The sequence below is a fragment of the Podarcis erhardii genome, assembly GCF_964252035.2.
Source record: "Podarcis erhardii genome assembly, chromosome: 14".
Classification (NCBI taxonomy): Eukaryota; Metazoa; Chordata; class Lepidosauria; order Squamata; family Lacertidae; genus Podarcis; species Podarcis erhardii.
Window position 1 is genome coordinate 32,424,326 of NC_138503.1, and position 23,137 is coordinate 32,447,462.

General features: G+C 46.5%; 1 protein-coding gene and 1 long non-coding RNA gene across 5 annotated transcripts in view; both read right to left on the bottom strand.

Moving 5' to 3' along the window:
* The window catches only part of LOC309329509, a 219,638-nt gene that overhangs the window by 3,538 nt on the left and 192,963 nt on the right, over nt 1–23,137 (bottom strand). The gene's annotated exons all lie outside the window — the stretch shown is intronic.
* Nucleotides 287–23,137, bottom strand: part of LMF1 (lipase maturation factor 1) — a 162,030-nt gene continuing 139,179 nt past the window's right edge. For 3 of the 4 annotated variants that reach the window (XM_081840256.1, XM_081840257.1, XM_081840258.1), the window contains 5 exons: nt 19,002–19,185; nt 15,445–15,598; nt 12,393–12,576; nt 7,054–7,166; nt 287–589 (listed from right to left, as the gene is read on the bottom strand). In XM_081840256.1, coding sequence (XP_081696382.1) covers nt 412–589; nt 7,054–7,166; nt 12,393–12,576; nt 15,445–15,598; nt 19,002–19,185 — 813 coding nt within the window. In that variant the 3' untranslated portion in view covers nt 287–411. Of the gene's footprint in view, nt 590–7,053; nt 7,167–12,375; nt 12,577–15,444; nt 15,599–19,001; nt 19,186–23,137 lie in introns of all 4 variants that reach the window. The other variant, XR_014151173.1, reaches the window with a different exon arrangement.

The following is a 23,137-nucleotide window of genomic DNA, read 5'->3' on the forward strand; positions in this document are numbered from 1 at the left end:
TGTAAAAGCCACATCCATTGCTGTGCCCACTTGCCTCTGGCAAAGGCATCTGATTGGCCCCTGTGGGAACAAGATGCTGGACTAGATGGGCCACTGGCCTGATCCTGCAGGGTTTATCTTATCGTCTTAAGTTTTATGTTATGACTCATAATTCGACACTGAGTGCCTACCATTTGGCTAACCAAATGGGGTAACAACACTAAAATCTAGTTGGTTATATAATTAGAAAACTAAAGAAATCCAAGCAAGCAAGGCTGCAAGAATAAGAGGCAGAGATACATCTGTCTACAGCGCCTTATCCATTTTACTGTAAAATGCTGAACATGAGAAAAAGGCAGACGTAACATTTTAAAAAGTAAGTAGGGTTTTCAAAGTCAATGGTTCTTGGTCACGGTCTCTTCATTTGTTTGCTTAACCGTCTTGCTTGGGTTGGGGCCAGTTTCGAGCCTCGAAAAACTTCTTTAAGCCCTCAAGGTTGACGGGTGGGAAATAGGGCCCGATCCTCTTTCGGATCCACCACTTCCCGTCTCTGGCGTGGTTACCTCCAGGGCGGCTAAACTTGTACCTGTAGTGTTCGCCCCGAACCCACCTATAAAAAGGAACAAAACGCCACAGAGTGAGGGCAGGAACAAAGAATGCAAACTTGCGATTCATATTTGCAAAATGTGCCTTTTAAAATAAATAACTAGGCCCCTACCTCTTTATTTATATTAAAGGTATATATTAAAAGTAACTGCTCTTGGGTGTTAAGGTCATCAGAGGAAACCCTCCTGGATACTGTCCAACTTCTTCTTACCTGAAAGCCCTAAACAAATGTTTACGCCCCAAATATCTGAAAGACCCACCCCTTTCTCTGCAAACTCTCTCAGATTTTATGCTCTGTGGCCCTCTTGGTAGTCCCTCCTTCAGAGGTTTCATATATGATTTGCTTCTGTGGTTCTTAGTTGTCTTAACCAATAACATTGTTAACCTTACATGGGGTAGCAGTACTGCTTGGTTTTGAATGTGGGATTTGTTTTGTATTTCTTAGATGGGGTTCCTTTTTTGTCAGGATCTGTACACTGCTTAGAGAGTTCTGCTGAAGTATGAAGGAGTGTATAAATTAAATGAGCAAGTAAGACTAATAGCTGTAGTTCCAAATGGCTGTGGCTGATGGGAGTTGTAGTCCACAATGGCCATGTGCGTTCAAGCCCAAAACATCTGGAGGGCACCCGGTTGGTGAAGGCTGCCCTCACATGAGCATCTATTTCATTCTCCAAAACAAGAGAACAGCTGGCAAGGAGAGGGTGAAGGGCCAGCTTATTTGACCCTGGAACCTCAACAGAAGCAACGTCCATGTGTTCTTTAAGCCGTAGTGTGGGGATCTGCTGGAATGACTACTTGGGAGGCTTACAATGAGAGAGAGAGAGAGAGAGAGAGAGAGAGAGAGAGAGAGAATATATCCATAAGAGAAATGAACAGGCCCATATGGAAAAGAGCATTTGGGGAGAGATACAAGCAATGCGCTGTGGGACGCGGGTGGCACTGTGGGTTTAACCACAGAGCCCAGGACTTGCTGATCAGAAGGTCGGCGGTTTGAATCCCCGTGACGGGGTGAGCTCCTGTTGCTCGGTCCCTGCTCCTGCCAACTTAGCAGTTCGAAAGCACACCAAAAAGTGCAAGTATATAAATAGGTACCACTCCAGCAGGAAGGTAAACGCCGTTTCCGTGCGCTGCTCTGGTTCGCCAGAAGCGGCTTAGTCATGCTGGCCACATGACTGTACGCTGTACGCTGGCTCCCTCGGCCAATAAAGCGAGATGAGCGCCGCAACCCCAGAGTCGGCCATGACTGGACCTAATGGTCAGGGGTCCCTTTACCTTTACCTTTACAAGCAATGCGGGAGTTGGAGAAGAATGGGGAAAGAAACCATTGTGGGGTGAGGCTGCCTTCTCCCTGCTTACTATCGGAAAGCACACTCTGACAAGTCTGTGCCGAGCAGGCCAGTGCTTCGGAGACCCCACCACACCATGTTGCTTTGCTGGAGAAGTTAATAAAATAACCCACCTTATAAACTTGTCAGCATCACATCAGTGCTCATTGGGAACGTCCTCGCTTCGCTACTCAAATACAAAAACAGTTGGGCAGGGAGGTGAAGCAGCTGCCTTTCCCTCTGCTCCATCCCCTCCGCCGAACACTAACTCCTCAGGGATGTTATACAGCTGCAGCTGAGGAGTCCCTGTGGCTAAATAACAAGAACCCTTTACACATTCGCAACACCTTGCTAAGCCTTGAGCGAATGGACCCTTAGTGCAGATCTGGAGCAGAAGTGGAAGGTCAGTCTGGGCAGGAGGGAGAACAGAAGGAGAAAAGCAAAGGGCGCAAAATGATATGCAGGATCCCTGGGCCGGCAGGAATTGTGCAAAGTTGGATGGTGACGAGGAAGAGGAAGGAGGAGCCAGAGGGACGTTTGCTAAGGAAGTGCAGGAAGGAGGTTATGAAGCTGAGACTTGACAAAATGGTCAGTGCTTGGTAGGGGGGAACGGTCCACCACCAAATCACAGGGAAAGGCAGTCTGTTGTGAGCAGTCTGTTGGGAGGAAGTGAGTAGACAGGCAAAGGAGCTGTTCAATATGAGGAAACGTGGGCTGTGCATGTGAGCATATTAGGAGAAATTTGCTGATGGATTTTCATAAGGACTTTTAAAAACAAACCATTTGGAAACTGATGTGGAAATGTGGGGAACTGAACTTAAGACTGGAAACAGGATAAAGTGAGAGAAACTGAAATGATCAAATACGCCTATCCATACTTAACAACTGGTGACCAGCAGCCTCCATTGGCTGCAAGATCCCATGGGGGGGGGGTGTCAGACAATGTGTTTGCACCCTTCTCCCCTGCACAGCCCTGGGGCACATGCCTCCCCTTCACAGACACTCTGCCCTTTATGACAGGCATGGTACACCTTTTCATGTTCAGTCCCTGCTCCCCAGTTTTGCCTTGCGATTGCCACTCAATCTATTGATGGTGGTTTTGCTGCTGAAAGCTTCTGCTGCTCTCTAATTGAGTTTGTTCTATAGATTATTCTGGGGCTTTGTTCTAGTTTCTGAGTTAATTCATATATAATTCATATATAATTCATATATAATTATATATATATCATTACAAGTGCCAGAGCGCATGGAAATGCTGTTTACCTTCCCACTGCAGCAGTACCTATTTATCTACTTGCACTAGTGTGCTTTCGAACTGCTAGGTTGGCAGAAGCTGAGCAATGGGATTTGAACTGCTGACCTTCTGATCAGCAAGCCCAAGAGGCTCAGTGATTCAGACCACAGGGCCACCCGTGCCCCTGGATATATAAATATATATTTCACATCTTTATAGAATCATAAATATGTAGAGTTAGAAGGGATCGCAAGGGTCATCTAGTCCAACCCCCTGCAATGCAGGACTCTTTTGCACATTGTAGGGCTCGAACCCTGAGATTCTCTTGCTCTACCAGTTGAACTATCCCACTCTCTAGGTGGCTAACAAAAGTAACAAATAAATGTATAACAAAGAACGGAACTGGAAAGTTGGAGTAGAGTATCTTACGAAACTACAACCCAATTCAATAGAAGACAATGTAATAAAATAAAAAGCAGCACATTTAAGAGTCAAGGATACTTCCCCTCTTCATCCCCCTTCCCTCTTGCCAAGGCACATCCTGAAATGAAGCTTTTATGCCATGCTTTTATGCCTTTAAATTTTTTTTTAAGTCGCTTGGAGACTCCTTATATGTCAAGCAACCATTAAAGTGACTGACTGAAGTCTCTACTTAGCTGTCCCTGACAAATCTGTATTCCAAGCCAATAACCTGCTTCTCTTGCAGCTGCTTTTTTAAAGAGGAACAGTACTTCTCTTCTCTTCCCCCTGTCAACACGCATGTGCGTGCACGCACACACACACACACTCCTTCCAAACCCAGGGACTGAAGTGTTAGTCCCACCGTGTTTACTTTTCAGAAGCACAATATTTCCTGCTAATAATTAAAGCATTACTGCCTCTTGACATTTCCCAGGTCCAGCCAGCTTTGCAAGCCAGGCAGGCTGCTTCATGGGATGCTATGGTCTCAGGCACTGTGCTGCTCCCTGCCTGGGGAACACCCCCACTCAAATTCCAAAGTGAGAAAACACAGCCATCTTATGGAGCATCCTAGCTTTCTGGAAAACCGATGAGCTTTTGGTGACATCTTTTCCCATTCAACTCACTTTATTGCTGGTTTGGCAATTTGCTCTTGGTGACACAAGGTGTGTTTTCAGCTGCACCTAAATCCCACTGATTGGATTTCACTGCTGAAACTGGGGTGATGGTGGTGTTTAGTGGAAGAGCATCTGCTCTGCATGGAGAATGTCGTGGCTTGGGAGAGACTCCCTTCCTGAAACTTTGTAGAGTTAGATGGGTGAATGGTTTGACTCAGCAGAAGGCAGCTTCTCTTAGTTCTATATTCAAAATCATGAGGACTTGAATCTTGCTTTATTTCCAATGAAACAGCCATAGAGCATCAGCGGTAGAGCATCTGCATTGCATGCAGAAGGCCCCAAGTTCAATCACTTTTAATCTCCGGGTAGGACTGAGAGATATGGGACACGGGTGGCACTGTGGGTTAAACCACAGAGCCTAGGACTTGCCGATCAGAAGTTCAGCAGTTCGAATCCCCACGATGGGGTGAGCTTCCGTTGTTCGGTCCCTGCTCCTGCCAACCTAGCAGTTCGAAAGCACGTCAAAGTGCAAGTAGATAAATAGGTACCGCTCTGGCGGGAAGGTAAACGGCGTTTCCGTGCACTGCTCTGGTTCGCCAGAAGCGGCTTAGTCATGCTGGCCACATGACCCGGAAGCTGCACGCCGGCTCCCTCGGCCAATAAAGCGAGATGAGCGCCACAACCCCAGAGTCGGTCACGACTGGACCTAATGGTTAGGGGTCCCTTTACCTTTACCTAGGACTGGGAGATACTCCCTGTCTGAAATCCAGGAGAACCACTGCCAGTCAGTGTAGACATACTGAGCAAGATGGACCAGTGGTCTTAGTTGCTAGAAGGCAGCTTCCTTGGTTCTTATTTCTGCCATGCCTCGAATCCTGCATTCAGAAAGGCCCGGCTGGAGAAGGGCAGGCCACAGGTCCCCACTTCGCCTTGCCAAGGCCTAAGCGCCATTTGTTTCCACATCAACATTCTGCAATTTCCTTCTCAAGCCCAGGAGCAGCTGTGCGGCTGAGATGCAACCAGCTATCTGCCTGCAATGACATCTCCCAACTGTGAAAGTGTTAAAAATTAGCAGCAATATTTGAGCTGTTATGGCCAGGGTCTAAATCTTCCAGACAGCTGTAATTAGTTGCAGAGGCTGCAGCTGTCCCTCTGGAACAGATGAGATGGTTTTGGAGGGGAAACCCAAGCACACAATCTCTCTTTCTCATACATGCACACACACACACAACTGGCAAGACTGCGAAAATGTTACCCTACTTTCAATGCTAGGCTCTCTTACAGAAATGACAAATTGAGGGGGTCCATGGGAAGTATACACGCTCATGGTACAATGACGCTGAAATGTCATTCTGTCCAACACGGAATGGTTATTGTCAAGAGACATCAAACTGCAGGAGGGCAATGCATGCCTGGAAACAAAAGTCTTTAGAACTTGTCAGTGAAGTAGATCGATTGCAGCGTGTTCAAACGCATGACACACCAGGCGATGGGCTTACCATATTCTGCTCATGTGGCTGACCACTGAGCTGTGGCCCCCCTCGATTCTCATGGGTGGGGGAGACCTTGAGGAAAAGTTGGTGCTAACTGCTGCCCTCCTTACGATTCTGCTGGGATTTGTTTCCAAGCAAGCAAATTTAGGTTTGGGGCACAAGGAGAGCAGGCTGTTGACTTTCAAGCTAATGTTCTGTGACACTGGAAAAAACCAGTATCAATCTCTTTCCTAATTGAAATCTAATTGTCCTTTCTCACTTAAGCAAAACCACATTCATGTGGCTGCAACCGCCTCCTGCAACAGCGAGCTAAATCACTTCTTAATTTTCTTAGCTGAAACCTCCAGCATTTCAGATTTATGGTGCCTAAATATTTTACAAACCATTGGCTGGGCCCTGATATTTCGCGTGCAGACATTTTGCAAACTTTACTTTGCTTGAAGTCAAGTTTCACACTCAATTAGGTTGCTCCCAACTCCACAATGGCGTCATTAAAAATAATAAAAAAATAGTAATAACAAAGTCACCTGCTTTTCATTCCATATTTATCACACTGGCTGCAACAACAACTACCCCTACCCCTCCCTCGCAAGTGTAACATAAAAAAGGCCAAACAACCCCCTGCCTCCTTTGCTCTAAAGCTTTTCATTTTGAAGGCATTAACTAACTTGGAAATTCCTTTTGCTAGTGGGAGAAGTGCTGACCCAAACGGACAATGAGAAGGTGTTCCCCCCCCCATCAGTTTGCCCCCAACTACAAACTATGTTATCCATTTCCATTATTTTTCTATCCCTTTGAGAAAGGGTGAAAAAATCGTACCCATGGGGTCAGTTTCCACTGGAACGTATCTCTGTTCATGAGGTAACCAGGCCAATGGCCCCTCCCTCAAACTGGTCAGGGGTGGGGATGTGTATTTTGACTGAGCACTGCTGGATAGCTCAGTCGGAAAGAGCATGGTGCTGATAACACCAAGGCTGCAGGTTCAATCTTCATATGGGACAGCTGCATATTCCTACATTGCAGGGGGTTGGACTAGATGATTCTCAGGGTCCCTTCCAACTGTAGAATCCTATTGTCTCTATGTCTATGTGTCTATATTTTCAGACTGGAGAAGGCTACTCTGAGCATGATACCACACTGCCTCTTTTGACTACCTATGAGGATCCAAAGGCCCATCTAGTCCAACCTCCTGTTCACAATGGCCAACCAGATGCCCCAAAGGGAAGTCAGCAAGCAGGATCCCTTATTATTCACAACAATAAGGGCCATGCTACTTGCAGGGTGGGAGTGGCCAACAATAATCATATATCATCATTGAATTTCCCATGGGTTAGGCTTACCTTGGTGGGGCTTTGCCCTCAAACGGATTGAAGGCTATCAGAGATAAAACTTCCTTCTCGTTGGCCAAAAGCTTTCCGGCTAAGTGGATTATCCATTCGTTTTGTTCGTAAGTCTTGAAAAAGAACACATGGAAGGGGAAGAGGATGAACATAAGGAGGAGGAGGATGCTGATAATAATAAGTGGTCTGTCTGTCTTTCCATCTGTTCTCTATGCATTTGGACACCTCTTGGGATATTGTTGTCCAATTTGGAATAACAGTACCTGAGATGGAGGAGTGGGTCTTCGGCTATGTTAAAATACCACTGGACACCACTGTAAATCAAGATGGCTGACCAAACCATTACTCAATCTGGCATGACAGTGCACAAGATAGAAGAGCAGGTTTTGGTCTACATTGGGGTGCCACTGGACACCATTTTGAATCAAGATGATGGGCTTTTCCAAATGGCACTGATTTATTTTTGGTAGGGGGCGTTCTTGGAATTCTTGAACTAGCAACAACAACAAATGATCAGAACTGTCTAGATCACTTCTTATAGAAGGCTTGTAAATTGCTGCAATAAGGTAATTAAATAAGCCATGTGCATGTGCAGAACAGCCTTTGCCAATCCGGTGCTCCTAGGTGGTCACTTTGCAGAAGCCCCAAACCTCAGGACATAAATACAGAATACACCTCCTTCAGCATCAAATAAACATGGCTAGCCTCTTCACATCTAGGACTGAGGAGTCAGAAGCAATTGTTGATTTGCCATATTTTGAGGGAAGAACAGGGAATGACTTCATACTACTGTTTTACTGGTTGGGTGTATTTTATTTTCAATGATATTGAGTACTGTTTTTATCCTGTATGCCATTTGCGAGTTGTTGTTTTTTCAAAAGGCTTGCAGTCACCATTAGTCCTACACAGAGTAGACCCACCAATAATAATGGGCATGACTAACTTAGATCTATTCATTGCAGTGGGTTTACTACAAGCTATGGATATAACCCAGCAAGTGATTTATAAATGTTTTCAATAAATAAATGAACAAACAAACGAAACCAAGTGAGGATTCAAATCAAGGTGTCCATGGTTCTATTCTGAGTCTCTACCCTGCATTGAGCCCCGCATCCCACTGAACAAAGGCAAAACTGAAACATGTAGGGCTCAGTGAGTGGGTAAAAAAAGAATATAGCACTGCAAATTGTACCTGGAAAGCTCTCCGGACCTCCTAATGAGTTTCAGGCACTGTAAATAATAAGGGATCCTCCTACCCCCAGGTTTGGTTTCTGTGTTGCCTGGTCCTCTGCAGGCAGATTTTATACTAAGCAAGCAGCAGGGGACAGTGTAGGAAAACAAAATTCAGCCATCCTATCTGCATGACCATGCTGAAGTTCAGAGGGTTACTCAGTGTTTTGGGGCTATATACCAGTTAAATATTTGTGACTCCTCTCCTCTGGGATAGGAGGGTCTTGGGTGGATAGGAGTAGATTGGGTTCCAAGAGCCACTGAAGCTCTTATTGGAACAGTTTGGGAGAAGCCTCTTTCAAAACAGCTCTGATGACCCTTTCCATTTAAAATGGGACTCTGTGCCTCGGTCCCAAACTTTATTACGATTTCTTATTTGATATGCTTCAGGAATTATTACCCTGACTTAGGGGGAGGGCTGTAGTTCAGTGGCAGAGCGTCTGGTCCCTGGTTCAATCCCTGACAACATCTCCAACTAAGGCTGAGAGAGACCCCTGTCGCCTTTGCATCTGGTCCCTCCTACATGTGGCCCCTGGAAAGCTGCCCAGGTAGGAATGCGGCCCTTGGTCTGGAAATAGGGTATACACTGGGAGGCACAAGAAGGAACCTCAAAGGTTTTTGCCATCTTGCTTCTGGGGAGTCAGATAACAGAACTTTTTTGAGGCCACACCAGCCTTCCTGCATCTGGTGACCTCCAGCTTTTTGGGACTACAAATCCTATCAGCCTTAGCCAGCAAAGAATCTGGGAAGTTTCCAGAGGTTGTGCCACCCTTTATTTATTTAAACCCCACAAGTAACTTGGATGGTTCCCAACAGGTGGCTTACTCCAGAAACCACAGGCAAGTCTCTTTTAAGTGTCCCTGAGCCCAACTCATTGTCCCTGGGTTAGAGGGGAAACTTTGAAATAATAATGCAGAGATCCTGGCTTTTAAAAGCCACTATCAGCATTATCAAAGGCTATTGGTCTTCATTGTCTGAGTACTATGAGTGGGCTTAGCTATTGTCCAGAACAAAGGAGTCATGGAGTCCCTGCTGTACAGCAGTTTTGCAATCTGAACAGGATAAGAAAATCCTTACCCTATAACTCTGCATACTTCAAAAGCTCTCTCTCTCTGCATGCACATTTCTTTATTAAGAAGTTTTAAGGTGATGCTTGCTGGCTTTGAGTCATTGTCCTTCCAAGTTGACTTAGCTCAAGACACACCCTGTGTTTGCAATAAATTCAGTGTATCCCCTCATGATCTACATGTCTGACGTTTGTGAACTCTGCTCTAACAGCTCCATTCTTTTCAATGGGGATTGCAGAGGAGAGCTTCCTTGTGGATTTCTCTGTGGGCATCTCTCCAGGATAAAGCAGGATTTAAAAGCAAACAAGCCCCACAGCAACTTAGGCCATTATTATTCCAAACAGAAGCACCCCTGGCTGGAATATGGTACAAACACATTGCCTTATAAGCAGCCACTGGGTTGGTCATTACATCATATGAAATGTATCAATTACATAACGAAAGGTGCTCATGGCTCCAATGCTTCGATTCATAGAGGCGGCATCCCACTGCCTTTCTGCATGATGCTTTGGCCTTCCTCTTTTCTCACAAGGAAGCACTCCCAGAAAAAACAACTGATAAGAGGGAAACAACAGACTGACAACACAGGAAGCTGCCTTCTACTGAGTCATTGGTCTACCAAGCTCAATACTGTCTACACTGAATGGCAGTGGATCTCCAGAGTTTCAGGCAGCAGTCTCTCCCAGCCCTAGATGCCATTGGGGATTGGACCTGGGGGTCTTCTGGATGCAAGACAGATGCTCTATAACTCAGCTATGGCCCAATCCCCAGGTCAACTACCTTTGGCCTCAAAGGACAGGCCTCTTCTTGGGGTACAAGCATGTCACAAACCTCCAATTTTAATTCAGGATCAAAAGCATATTATGGTTATTGGAACAATAATTGGGGGGGGGGTGTATGTTGAGGTATTTGGAAGTCACATTGATTCATCTTCAGTGTCGTGTACTCAGCATCAAATAGCTGCCTGATTTCTTCTGCAGACAAGAGGAAAACCTGCAAGTGTGTAAGCGGACTGGTCACGTCTCTGCCAGCAACAAATGAAGGACACTAATTGAGAGCTACGGCTCTCACGGGAGGCCGAGACACTCAAAACAAAGAGCGGTTTATAAGAAGGAGAGAGAGAGAAATGAAGAGAGGATATTATATTTGGCTAATAAAATTATGGTAACAGAAGCCCTTTCTTGGGAAGCAGTGTTGCGTTATATGAAATACAATTAAAAGCACTTCTGGGGCAGCAATTAAGCAACAGTCTGCTAACAAATTGCTCCTCAGGGCCGGGCATTCCAGGACACATCCTCAAGCGTCTGAAATTTCGGATGTGCCAGCTATTCAAACATGTGAAAAGTGAAGGGACCTCGGTCAGCCATGACAGGCTTTGGGCCTACTCCTTTCAACAGATTGTGTGCTGCTCTGGTGGAAGTCTTGTCACTCGCCTCAAAAAGGGAAACTGTTTTCAGGAAGCCTGGACAAGAGAGTGTCGTATATCAAGCAGTGATGAGGTGTAAAGAGCAACCTGTCACTAGCCACACAATGGGATGGGAAAAGATCTTCTCCATCCACCTCCCGGCCCTGTTTGGCTTTCAGCAGCTTGTCAGGTGTTGGGTTGCCTCAGGTGTTCCAGCTGGCCCCATTCAGCAGCCCACAGTACCAGTGTCATCAACCTTGAAAGGTATTCTGCAGGCTGGGATGATAATAAAGGCCTGTTGAAAATATAAAAGGGTGTCATGGGGATATGAACACCAAAATAGTCCTTTAGGACAGGACTTCCCAAACGGTGGTCCCCGGACTAACAGTGGTCTTTGAGCTTCATTCAGGCAGTCCATGACATGCCTGTGGATTTGTGGTTGAAGATGAGCAATAGCACATCCATTGCTTAAGCATTCATCTTGATCTTTAATTGTGTTTTATTTCTTACTTATTGTACTTGAATGTATTTACAATTGGAATTACAGGAACCACCCCACAAAATCTGGCAACAATACCTTAAAAGTTGTCCAAATACAACTTTCTAAAATATAGAGCAGAAGAACGAAGAAGATGGGCCTCAGTCCCACTGGTTTTGATAGTTCTTTTAATTTCCAAGCCCATTTTGATTTGGAGGCCCAAAAATAAGCTGTGGTGATTCAGGTAGCTGCTTTTGAGATGAAAAGGGAAGCTGTCGAATTGTTCCGCATCTATGGCTTTCTTCCTGAGTAGGGCATATTATTACAGAGTCTGGAGAAAGCATTACATAGTGTGCGCATGTAACTGTGTCACTGAGCATGATCCCAAGTGAGCCTTGCATGTGGCTTTCTAGCATTTACATCCCTGAGTTCCTGCTTGTTATTTTAGTAAGTGAGAAGACTCTGCGGGTTAAAGCATCAGGGCCATTCTCCCTTCTTCAACTGCTGCTTGGCTTTTAGTTTAATGTCCTTGAACCTTCTGATTTTTTGAGCACCAAAACAGAGCGCAACACCAAGAGGTACTCAGTGTTTCTAAGATCAAGACTGACACCCTGCAGAGCGGAGACAATGGGAAAGGTGGGCATCAGGGTCAGAGGGGCTGCTGTGGCTTCCAACTGAAGCCACCATGAATACAGAAAACACTGGTCCTTCTGTGGCTAGTGAGGGCTATTGATGGCTACTAGCCATGACTGCTATGCTCTGCCTCCACAGCTGAAGGCAGTAATGCTTCTGAATACCAGTTGCTGGGAGGGGGACAAGAGTCCTTCTGTGCTCGAATCCTGCTAGCACGTTTCACACAGGCAACTTGTTGGACACTGTGAGAGAAGGATACTGGACTAGATGGGCCTGATCCAGCAGGCCCTCTTTGTTGAGATCTGCAGCTCTAATCAAAATCACTTTACACCCAATGGATGCTCTTTCGAACAACTTCAGACTAGTGCAGGAATAGCCAATATGGTGCCCTCCAGAGGCAGTTGGAGTGGCGAACACAAGCATGGCCAATTGTGAGGGATAATGGGGATTGTAGTCCAACAATGTTTGGGTGGCACCAGGTTGACTATCCCTGGACTAGAGCCTCATACCTGTGTTGGGAACGCACCTGGAAAGCAGCAAACCACATGAGCCAGTCCAGGCGATAGTGGTACGGACTTATGAGGCAGGGTCTCCTGTGTAGGTCCCCAGGTTTACACTTGAATTCATACTCTTCCCAAATAGCAGCAGGGTTGTTGGGATCCAGGCTGGACGTCCCTTGAATGATGACCTCGGTTCTGTCTTTGGTGATGCTGTGAAAAGACATGCGGAATTATTCTCTGGAGTTTTGGGAAACCCCAATCCCAAATCTGAACTTGGGCAGCCTGCAGTTGCAAGAGGAAAAAGCAGCCAGAGACTCCAAACAGAGCACAAAGACCAAATCTCATGGGGCATGTTTCAGAGGAGCAAAGAAGAGAGAGGTTGTGGCATTCAAGCCCTGCTTGTGGGATTCCCATGGACATCTGGTGGAACACTGGAGGAAGGACCTGCTGGACTGAATATACCTTTTATTTGATCCAGCAGGGCTCCTCCTGTTAGCTGCGAGAGCTGGGAATGGAATGGCTATGTTCAGAGGCAGTTTATCTCAGACTAGTACATGCTGGGAGAAAATACTGAGGGAGATGGACTGATGTTCTGACTCAGCATTTCGTGAAATGGTGTATATTTGACGCACCATTGAAAAAGCCTGCAAAGACGCCATTGCACCCCTGCCCCACCCCTTTTGAGGTTACTCCTGGGCAGGGGCGCCGACTTATAAAAAATATTGGGGGGGGGGGCGGGGGCCCATACCGACTTATAAAAAATATTGTGGGGGCCCAAGACCTCTAAACCGCTGCTGCTGGGGGAACAAAAGGGGCGAGCCCCGGGCTGCCCCGACCTTAAGTGAACCTGTGAGGGCCCGCCCTTTGCAGCAGCCGATTGGCTGCCGCCGTGGGCGATGAATATTAATGAGCTAGGGGAAATCCCCGCTTCTCGCGGGGCTGACGCCAGCCCCGCGAGATTGTTGATGGGTCGAGAGCCCGCAACCCCACCCCCTCTCTAGATCGGGAGTGGCTTTGTTTTAACTCATTACTGAATGTATTTTAAAAGGTAACTATCGTCAAACAAGGAAAATAAAAAATACCAACATAATTTTGTGATTTTACAAAGCATAATATAACTAATAATTTTCTTAAATTATTGGGGGGGCAGAGCCCCCCCAAACGAATTTTTGAGGGGGCTCGGGCCCCCTCAGGCCCCATGGAGTCGGCGCCTATGCTCCTGGGTTTGTTATAATGTGCACATGTGCGGTTGCACACATATCAGACACGTCTAAAACGGTTGCGGCCTGTACTTAAATCACCCCTTCTAATAGAAACGGTGAGGACTAGAATCTTAGTTCAGTGGAAGAGCACATGCACAAGGCCCCCAGGTTCAACTACCAGCATCTCCAGGTAGGGCTGGGAGGGACCCCTGCCTGAAACCCTGGAAAGCTGCTGCCATTCAGTGTAGACAATACTGAACTAGATGGTCTGACTCAGTACAAGACAGCTTTCTCTGTACTCTAAAACATCTGGAAGACACAGGCTGGGGGGGGGGGGCAGATGGTCCTCTGGCCTGATTCAACTAAGCCATCTCTTATTCTATTTGATCACTGTCTTCTGGCAAAAGAGCACATTCCTTGGGTCCAGTACTGGCTGGCTGCTCTAACGGGGACCACTTAGAATTATCCCTACCTCCAGTTCAACAGATTCCCAGCTCCTGCCCCAGCCAAGGACCTCCCCCCCCCCCGCGCCCCACCACTGTTGCTCAGTGAGCTGAGTTATGAGAGGTGGCCCACTGCCCGATGTTTATGAACACACTGTAAATCCAGGACACCAAATTACTAATAAAAAGCCTGTTCCTACTGTGCTATTCAAAATATGTCAGCCTTCACATAATCATATATTCATTATGAGCTGCAATCCTCTTTTTATTGGTTTACATAGGCTGGAATTACGAATGCATTTATAGCAGGGGTTTCATCGCATGCTTGCGGGGTTCTGGTAACTGTCGAAAGGGAAATGGTCAACCTGAAGAGAGAGGGAGGGAGCGAAGGAGTTAAGAGGGAGGAACAACAACGGCAGGACAATACACCCCCACTCCTCCGAAGGAGCCAAGGTAATTCAGGAGGTGTAAGAAGAGGCACAACGGTTACACCCCTTTCCAACTCATCGCCAAAGGCTCTTAATGATGTGGCAGAAAAGAGACTGAGCTTTTGCAGGGCTATCAGGACAGGACAACAGATTCTGGCAGGAGCTCAGTCTCTTTTCTGCCACATCATTAAGAGCCTTTGGCGATGAGTTGGAAAGGGGTGCAACCGTTGTGAAGAGGAATCAGTGTGACTTCCAAATACCTCAACATACACCCCCCCCCAATTATTGTTCCAATAACCATAATATGCTTTTGATCCTGAATTAAAATTGGAGGTTTGTGACATGCTTGTACCCCAAGAAGAGGCCTGTCCTTTGAGGCCAAAGGTAGCTGACCTGGGGATTGGGCCATAGCTGAGTTATAGAGCATCTGTCTTGCATCCACTCTCTAACCAACTGAGCCAATCTTTCCTCATAGGGGAGGTGCTCCAATCCCTTGGTGATTTTGGTTGCCATTTCAAAGGCCACTTCTTTAAACCTCATGGAAAATCTTACCTGTGCATCTCTCCAAAACCCTTCCTCCCTCCCAGGAGATCTGGAAGGGCACAAGTGGCAGGCAGACCCCAGGATTTAGCATCCCTGCTGTGGATGAAACCACTGTGCCGCTTGGGCTTGCCGATTGAAAGGTCGGTGGTTTGAATCCACGCGATGGGGTGAGCTCCTGTTGTTCAGTCCCAGCTCCTGCCAACCTAGCAGTTCGAAAGCACGAAGTGCAAGTAGATAAATAGTTACCACTCCAGCGAAGAAGGTAAACAGCATTTCCGTGTGCTGCTCTGGTTTCGCCAGAAGCGGCTTAGTCATGCTGGCCACATGACCCGGAAAAACTGTTTGTGGAAGTGGACAAACACTGGCTCCTTTGGCCTGTAAAGCGAGTCCTTCGCGACTGGACTTAATTGTCACGGGTCCCTTTACCTTTACCTTGACCCTGACCCTAATAGAGAGCCATACCTTCCAAAGGCCCCGTAGGTATTGACTATCCTGAGAGGGTTGAAGGACGTGTTCATGACTTGTCGGGAACTTAGCAGATTGATAACCACCGGGACGCTGAGGAAGGCAATCAGGACCCCAAAAGATAGGTTCACTCCCTTGCGGATGTAGCAGCCTGTGGAAAAGGAGAGGTGGAAACCGTAAGTGATATATTCTTGCTTTGGGTACATACATTTAATGTGCTCCGGAATCAGCTTAGGACAAGGTTGGGAAACCTTTTCTGGCCCTTGTGCTTCATTCTCTCATGGACAACTATTCAGGGGCTTTAGGCCAGCGGTCAGAGGGGCCAGAGGGAGGGAGTGGAAAGACGATTGGATGCATTCTTACCTCTGTATGTTGGCCACATTCCAGCCAGACTAGAGATCCAAGCAGGCAAGCGAGCAAGCTGGAGGCCTAAATAGCCACACTTGGGCCTGGGTCTGAGATTACTCACCCGCCTGGCTTGGGATGTTCTGTTGCTGGGGTGGGGAAGAAAGACACAACACCTCATGAGGGTCCCTGCAATGTACTATCTCTCTAAGGACGCCAACCGCTTTCAAGATGGCAGGCCTTCTGCACTGAACCTCACGCCAAGAATGGGCAAGCCTCAGACCTGCAGGATTTATACCTGGCTTTTGCTAGAACCTTGAGGTCCACCAATGGCTCAGAAGGGTGGATGCTGAATTGAGGGAAATGGTGTCCCTCTCAGCGGGCACTGGCTTTCAGGAGCTCACACAGAGATGCTTACACTCACTCACTCACACACACACACACAGAGAGAGAGAGAGAGAGAGAGAGAGAGAGAGAGATGTTTCCTACTCAAGGTTTTCTGATTTCAGCAGGCTAGTTTAGGCTTTATGTTGGTGCTATTGGCATCAACTGTTTCTGATCTGGTGCAAATGACCCAGAGTTCTAGAAGTAGTTCCTACTCTCCCTTCTTCCTGAGCCTGATCAAGGCCACAGTGACTTAACAATTAAACGACCAGAAGCTGTGATGTCTCAAATGACAACATTGCCCAAAAGCAGAGCAGGATCCAAACACTCATTCACTCACATTTATGATTTCTGTCCCCCACTTCCCTCTCTCGTCCCCCCTCTTCCTGTCTCTGTTCTTTTGTCACCCCACAACTCTCTTTTCTCCTCCCATCGCAATGCTAAAATTCGGACTGCAAACTCCTTTGGTGTTTGTCCTTCCCCCCTTTTTGGTTTGCTTACCATGCTATACAAAGTGCAACACACACAGACACACACACACCCTGCAAGTGGTCTCTGGCAGGACAGTAACTTGGTAGATCGGAGAGTCTGGTTTCCCCCTGTCACTGTCCTGGGGGCCATTTGTGACCTGGATTCCCCCCCCCCACAGCCAATAAGAAAACAAGCATTTGCTCAACCTCCCTCTCCCCACCCCCAGCCCCCGCCTGCAACATTGCGGGCCTCAGCCAATGGGCTGTGCCATATCTTTATGAAAATCTGCTTTTCTCTAAATAGCCTGGGAAGGGACTAAAAAGAAGAATGTCTAAAATGCTGCTCAGTTAACAACAAGCCCTAGTGTAGAGAAGCCATTTCTGGCTTGGGGAGAATTTTCTGTTCTTTCTTCTGGATGGCATTGAAATTAAGTATATACTTGGAGTCCATCTGAAAAGGGAGTTTTAGTCTGGAATACCAGGAATGCCAACTTGAATAGAATAATTGGGGGGGGCAGGTAAACCCCGCTCTGCACAATTGATCACATGAAGCGGTAAGCGAATGCCATTTGAATCGCAATGCCCATCAACCAAGCTTTGATGTATCACCAGATTGCAAGGTTTGGCTGGTGATATATCACAATGTTGAAAACCTCACATTGCCCAGCCCTATTTTGTACTACAACTCCCATCAGTCCCAGCCAACATGGAAGATGGGAGTTGTAGTCCAAAGCATTGGCGGGGGGGGGGGCAGTTTGCCAAAGGCAAAGGCTGTTTTTTTATTATTTTAGATGCATCAACCGATCCAGGGAAGTAGGTTGGCAGCATCCCTAAAAGACTAAGATACAGCTGTACCTTTGCAAATGGCCACCGGAAAGGAAACTGAAACTACTGAGAATTGGACAAATAAGCAAAACTGACCCTTGCTGCATCCTGCTGCTTTTTGAAAAGAGAGACAGAGAGACAGACAAATAAAAATAATAATAACTGACTAGCACGGAGAGTTCCTCTTTTCCATCTCTGCAGGGAAACAACGCTTGTTTAAGCCTTTCTGCTACCCTGATAAACTGTTTAGTCTGAGAATATTTTGGGAGCAGTTTTTCATTGAAAAGGGAAGTCTGGACCCCTGGGAAAGTGGGTGGATATTTCAGAAAAGCCAGAATTCGTTATGTTGCACAGAAACATAACAGGAGAGAGAAACTTGGTCAATGTAAAGATGAACATATTCCTGGGACTGGGACACCTCATGCTAATTCCCTCCCCCCCCCCCAAGTCTGCCTGAGGATTGCTGGGTTGAGGTGCCTTTTATGCAGGATCCTGGCCAGCTTGGCAGAGTTGCAGAGACAGCAGATCAGGGCCAAGGTTGCCCAATGACCTTCATGGGCGAGTGGGGATTTGAATCCTGGTCTCCTAGGTCCCAGTCTAGCACTCTAACCACTACACACCTGTCTGTCTGTCTGTCTCTATATATAGAGAGTGTGGTACAGTAGTTAGAGTATTGGACTGTGACCCGGGAGACCAGGGTACACATCCCCACTCAGCCATGAAGCTAACTGGGTGACCTTGGGCCAGTGCCATCTCTTAGACTAACATACCTCACAGGGTTGTTGTGAGGATTAAATGAGAAGAGGGACAGCCATGTGCACCACCCTTAAAATCTTGGAGGAAAAGGTGGGATAAATAAAACAAGATATATGTGTGTGTAATGCAATCCTGAGGACTAGAAACTTAAAACCAAGCAACCAAACAAACAGAATACTATTGTTGAAGCCATACAGCATTCCCAGAGCCTGGGAAAATAGGACATTGTCCCTACAGCAATAAATAACTATTATTATTTATATCAAATGCTAGTCCTTCTCAGGGTAGACACATTGAAATGAATGAGCATTACTAACTTAGTTTCTTTAATTTCTTTTTTTCAGTGCTTTATTATCCATAATTGCATCCATATATCCACAACATGTCATTATCTATATATCAAACTTATCAAAACAAAATTCAAACATTAGAATGGAAGTCTTCAGATCATAAAATTAGTACATAATTTTGACTTCCTGTCCTTTTCAACACCTTTCCACTTTCCACTATCTACCTTAAGATATCAATTGTATTAATAATAAACTAATAATGTACATCTATGTATACCTGTCTATTTTTACCCTTACCCTTTCTTTAATTTCAATGGGGGTACTCTGAGTAGTGCTTCGCTGGGCTGGCCACCGTCTCCCAACCTAACCTACCTCACAGGTTTGTTGCGAGGATAAATGCAGATGGCGAAGAACCTTGTGTGTACATAGATGTCTGTGTTTTCCCATCAGACCAATGTATTGCTTCAGTCCAAGAAGGACTTACCACATCGCAAGGGCTCCGTCTTCCCCTCTGCCTCTCCAGCTTGCATCTCTTGCACTCTGGCTTTCAGGCCTTGTTCTTTGGAGCTGAAAAGAAACCCCAGGGCAGCATCGTCGAAGCAGGCAATGCTTGGCACGATGGTCAGCCAGTTAAGGAAGCTCAAGTTCCCGCTCACGATGAGGAGCACCTAAGGGCAAGAAAGAGGAGATGGACAGCTTGTGGTCAGGGGGAGATTAGGGCTTGCTTCTCAATGCATTGCAGTGCCTGGATGGTTACAGGTGCTAAGCAAACAATAAGAGGGGCCTCAGAAGCTGCCTTACACCCAACCAAGTTCTTGGCCTATCTATCTCAGTGCTATCTACACCAGGCATAGACAAACTTGGCCCTCCAGATGTTTTGGGACTACAACTCCCATCATCCCTAGCTAACAGGACCAGTGGTCAGGGATGATGGGAATTAAGATTGCTGGAAGAAATATCAACAACCTCAGATATGCAGATGACACAACCTTGATGGCAGAAAGTGAGGAGGAATTAAAGAACCTTTTAATGAGGGTGAAAGAGGAGAGCACAAAATATTGTCTGAAGCTCAACATCAAAAAAACTAAGATCATGGCCACCGGTACCATCACCTCCTGAAAACAGTTGGGGAAGAAATGGAGGCAGTGAGAGATTTTACTTTCTTGGGCTCCATGATCACTGCAGATGGTGAAAGCAGTCACGAAATTAAACAACGCCTGCTTCTTGGGAGAAAAGCAATGACAAACCTAGACAGCATCTTAAAAAGCAGAGACATCACCTTGCCAACAAAGGTCCGTATAGTTAAAGCTATGGTTTTCCCAGTAGTGATGTATGGAAGTAAGAGCTGGACCATAAAGAAGGCTGATCGCTAAAGAATTGATGCTTTTGAATTATGGTGCTGGAGGAAACTCTTGAGGGTCCCATGGACTGCAAGAAGATCAAACCTATCCATTCTTAAGGAAATCAGCCCTGAGTGCTCACTGGAAGGACAGATCCTGAAGCTGAGACTCCAATACTTTGGCCACCTTATGAGAAGAGAAGACTCCCTGGAAAAGACCCTTATGCTGGGAAAGATGGAGGGCACAAGGAGAAGGGGACGACAGAGGACGAGATGGTTGGACAGTGTTCTCAAAGCTACCAGCATGAGTTTGAGCAAACTGCGAGAGGCAGTGGAAGACAGGAGTGCCTGGCGTGCTCTGGTCCATGGGGTCACTAAGAGTTGGGCACAACTAAACGACTAAGCAACAACAACAGCAGCAAAGCTAAGCAGGATCCGGTATGGGTTCACATTGGAGGGGAGAACCGCGTGTTGAGATTCCTGCATTGCAGGGGGTTGGACTCGATGACCCTCGGGAGTCCCTTCTGGTTCTACAATTCTATGATTCCTCTTTACAAAAATGGAATAAAACGCCTGGGTGGTGTACAGAATGCATTAAAAGCAACCAGAGATTCAAACCCAAAGTCACAAGAATCCACATTAGAAAACAGATGCTTCGTCATTGCCATCATTACTGCATCACTTAAAAGAGAGGGAAGGGAATGATGATGCACTGTTAGTTTGGGTCTTTGGCCACCATTCCCCCCCCCCCACTTTTAAATGATCTACATCCACAAATATGAAGCAGTCCACTTCATTAACATTTCTCACTTATTCTGCTCAATTGCATTCCTGCGCCACCACCCCACTTTCCAATATTGAGGCAATTTGAAGAAAATAATTCCCTGAGTTGCCCCTCTGACACAGGATCACCTTACTACTTTATATATAGTAACTGGGTGGTCTGTTCTGTTTTCCTTTCCTTTCCTTTCCTTCCCCCCCCCTTTTTTTTTTTGCTTTATTGCTTGGGAGATTGAAAAGAAGAATCTTATTTCTAACAGCTGTATAGTGTGTGTGTGTGTGTGTGTGTGTGTGTGTGTGTGTGTGTGTGTAATCAAATAAATAAATAATCACAGGATTCAAAATCTGGCCTCTGAGGTTTTGACATGAGGGTGGAATTATGAACCTGTCAAACATACGGTTCTTCAGCCTGGGGCAAGCAGGTCTTTCGAGGGGTAACAGAGAATTAAGAAAAACACAAGCGGAATCTCTCTGGAACAGGCTGTAGGTGTTAGATCAGGGACAGGGAAGCTGTTGCCTTCCACATCTTTTCTGACTTCCATTCCGACCAATCCTGGCCAGCATGCCTAATGGTCAGGGGTGACGGAAACTGTTGTCCAGCAACCTCTGGGCGGTCAGAAGCTCTCCAGTCCTGGCCCAGAAGCACTATCTTTTCCTCACATCAAGGTGTCATTTGCAAGCCTGGTGGGCTTTCCGATGCTTAGGACTACAACTCCCATCAGCCCTAGCCAGCATGAGCATGTGATGCTGGGGCTTCTGGGAGCTGTAGTCTGAAACATCTGGAGAGCATCAGGCTGGCAAAGACCGCCTTAAACCAAGACCTGCTCCCCCCACATCCCAAGTCTGCTCCTGAATCGCGAAGGTTTTCTTTTATTAAGGCACAGTATTAATCACAGTAATTGGGTAGGAATGGTAAGGTTATAAAACTACAGAATGTCTAATGAGCAAAAGCCTGAAATGAGGAGCTGGGACCTCTTTTTTTTAATCTAATAATGTCAGTTTTATGGATTATGACTGGAGTTTTATGAAGTGCGATATGAAATACTGTGGATTCATGGCTCTCGCTGGATTAATTTGGGTGGGGGGGTGAGAGTGGTTTCCCTCCTTCAGCCCCCCAAACAATTATTCCTTGTGTTTCTCTCCCCTTAGCCCTGGCAAGGGAGCCCAAATGCTAGGAAATGGGGCAGGTACCATCAGAAATCTTTTACAGGTCCGTACACGGTTTGAACCCTAATTGCAGATCATTATAGGCATTTGGTAGGTACCAGCCAGAAACTCATAATCTCCGCCAGACAGTATATCCTTCCAGAAGGAGCTGTAACAACAACTTGCAAACTGTTCCAGCGCACAGACCAGGGATGGCTATTAGTGTGTGGGCTAAAAGGCACCACAGGGGCAACAGAGTGCCCTGAAAACTATGAGGAAGGGCCATAGCTTAGTGGTAGAGCACCTGCTTTGCATGCAGAAGGTCTCAGGTTCAATCTCACAGCCAGGTAGAGCCACTGCCAGTCAGTATATTAATATTAGAATCATAGAACTGGTCAATTAGAAGGGACCATTGAGAATCATCTAGTCCAATGCAATGCAGGAATACTCAGCTGTGCCATATGGGGATCAAACCTGCAACCTTGGCATTATCAGCACCCGGCTCTAACCAACTGAGCTATCCGGGTAGATAGTGCTGAGCCAGTGGTATGAGGCAGCTTCCTGTGTTCCTATTCAATCAGCTGTTTCTTCATGACTGTGAGAACTAGAATGCAGGTAGGGTTGTGAAAAGACTCCCTGCCTGAAAACCTGGAGATGCAGCCAAGGCAGAATTGACCCAATGGTATTAAGGAAGCTTTCTCTTGAATCAGCCCTTCATTCAGATCTATGAGGACTAGAATCTTACTTTATAGTTATGGAAAGAGCCGCAACTCAGTGGTACAGCACCTGCTTTTGCATGTAGAAAGTCTCAGGCACAACGCTCGGCACCTCCAGGTAGGGCTGTGGAAAGACCCCTGCAGGAAACCCTGGAGAGCTGCTGCCAGTCAGTGCAGACACTACTGAGCTAGATGGACCCATGGCTCAGTGTAAGGCAGTGTAATGTCCCTACCTACTCTAACCACACAGCCTACTTGCCCCGTGTGCCACTTACAGATCACATCATTGAAAATGCAAAACTGCTTTGGGGGCGGGGGGACACACAGAATTGTAGAGTTGGAAGGGAGGTGCTCCCAGTTACTTGTCATTTTAAAAAATTGAACCAGGAGTGCCTAATTCAGATGACTTGGAGGGTAAAACTCCCCTGTTGTTGTTAATCTGCCCTTTACCCCAAGGTCCCAGGGAGGGTCATGACAATGAAAACACAATACAGTGGTACCTCGGGTTACAGACGCTTCAGGTTATAGACTCCGCTAACCCATAAATAGTACCTCGGGTTAAGAACTTTGCTTCAGGATGAGAACAGCAATCGTACGGTGGCGGCACTGCGGCAGCAGCAGGAGGCCCCATTAGCTAAA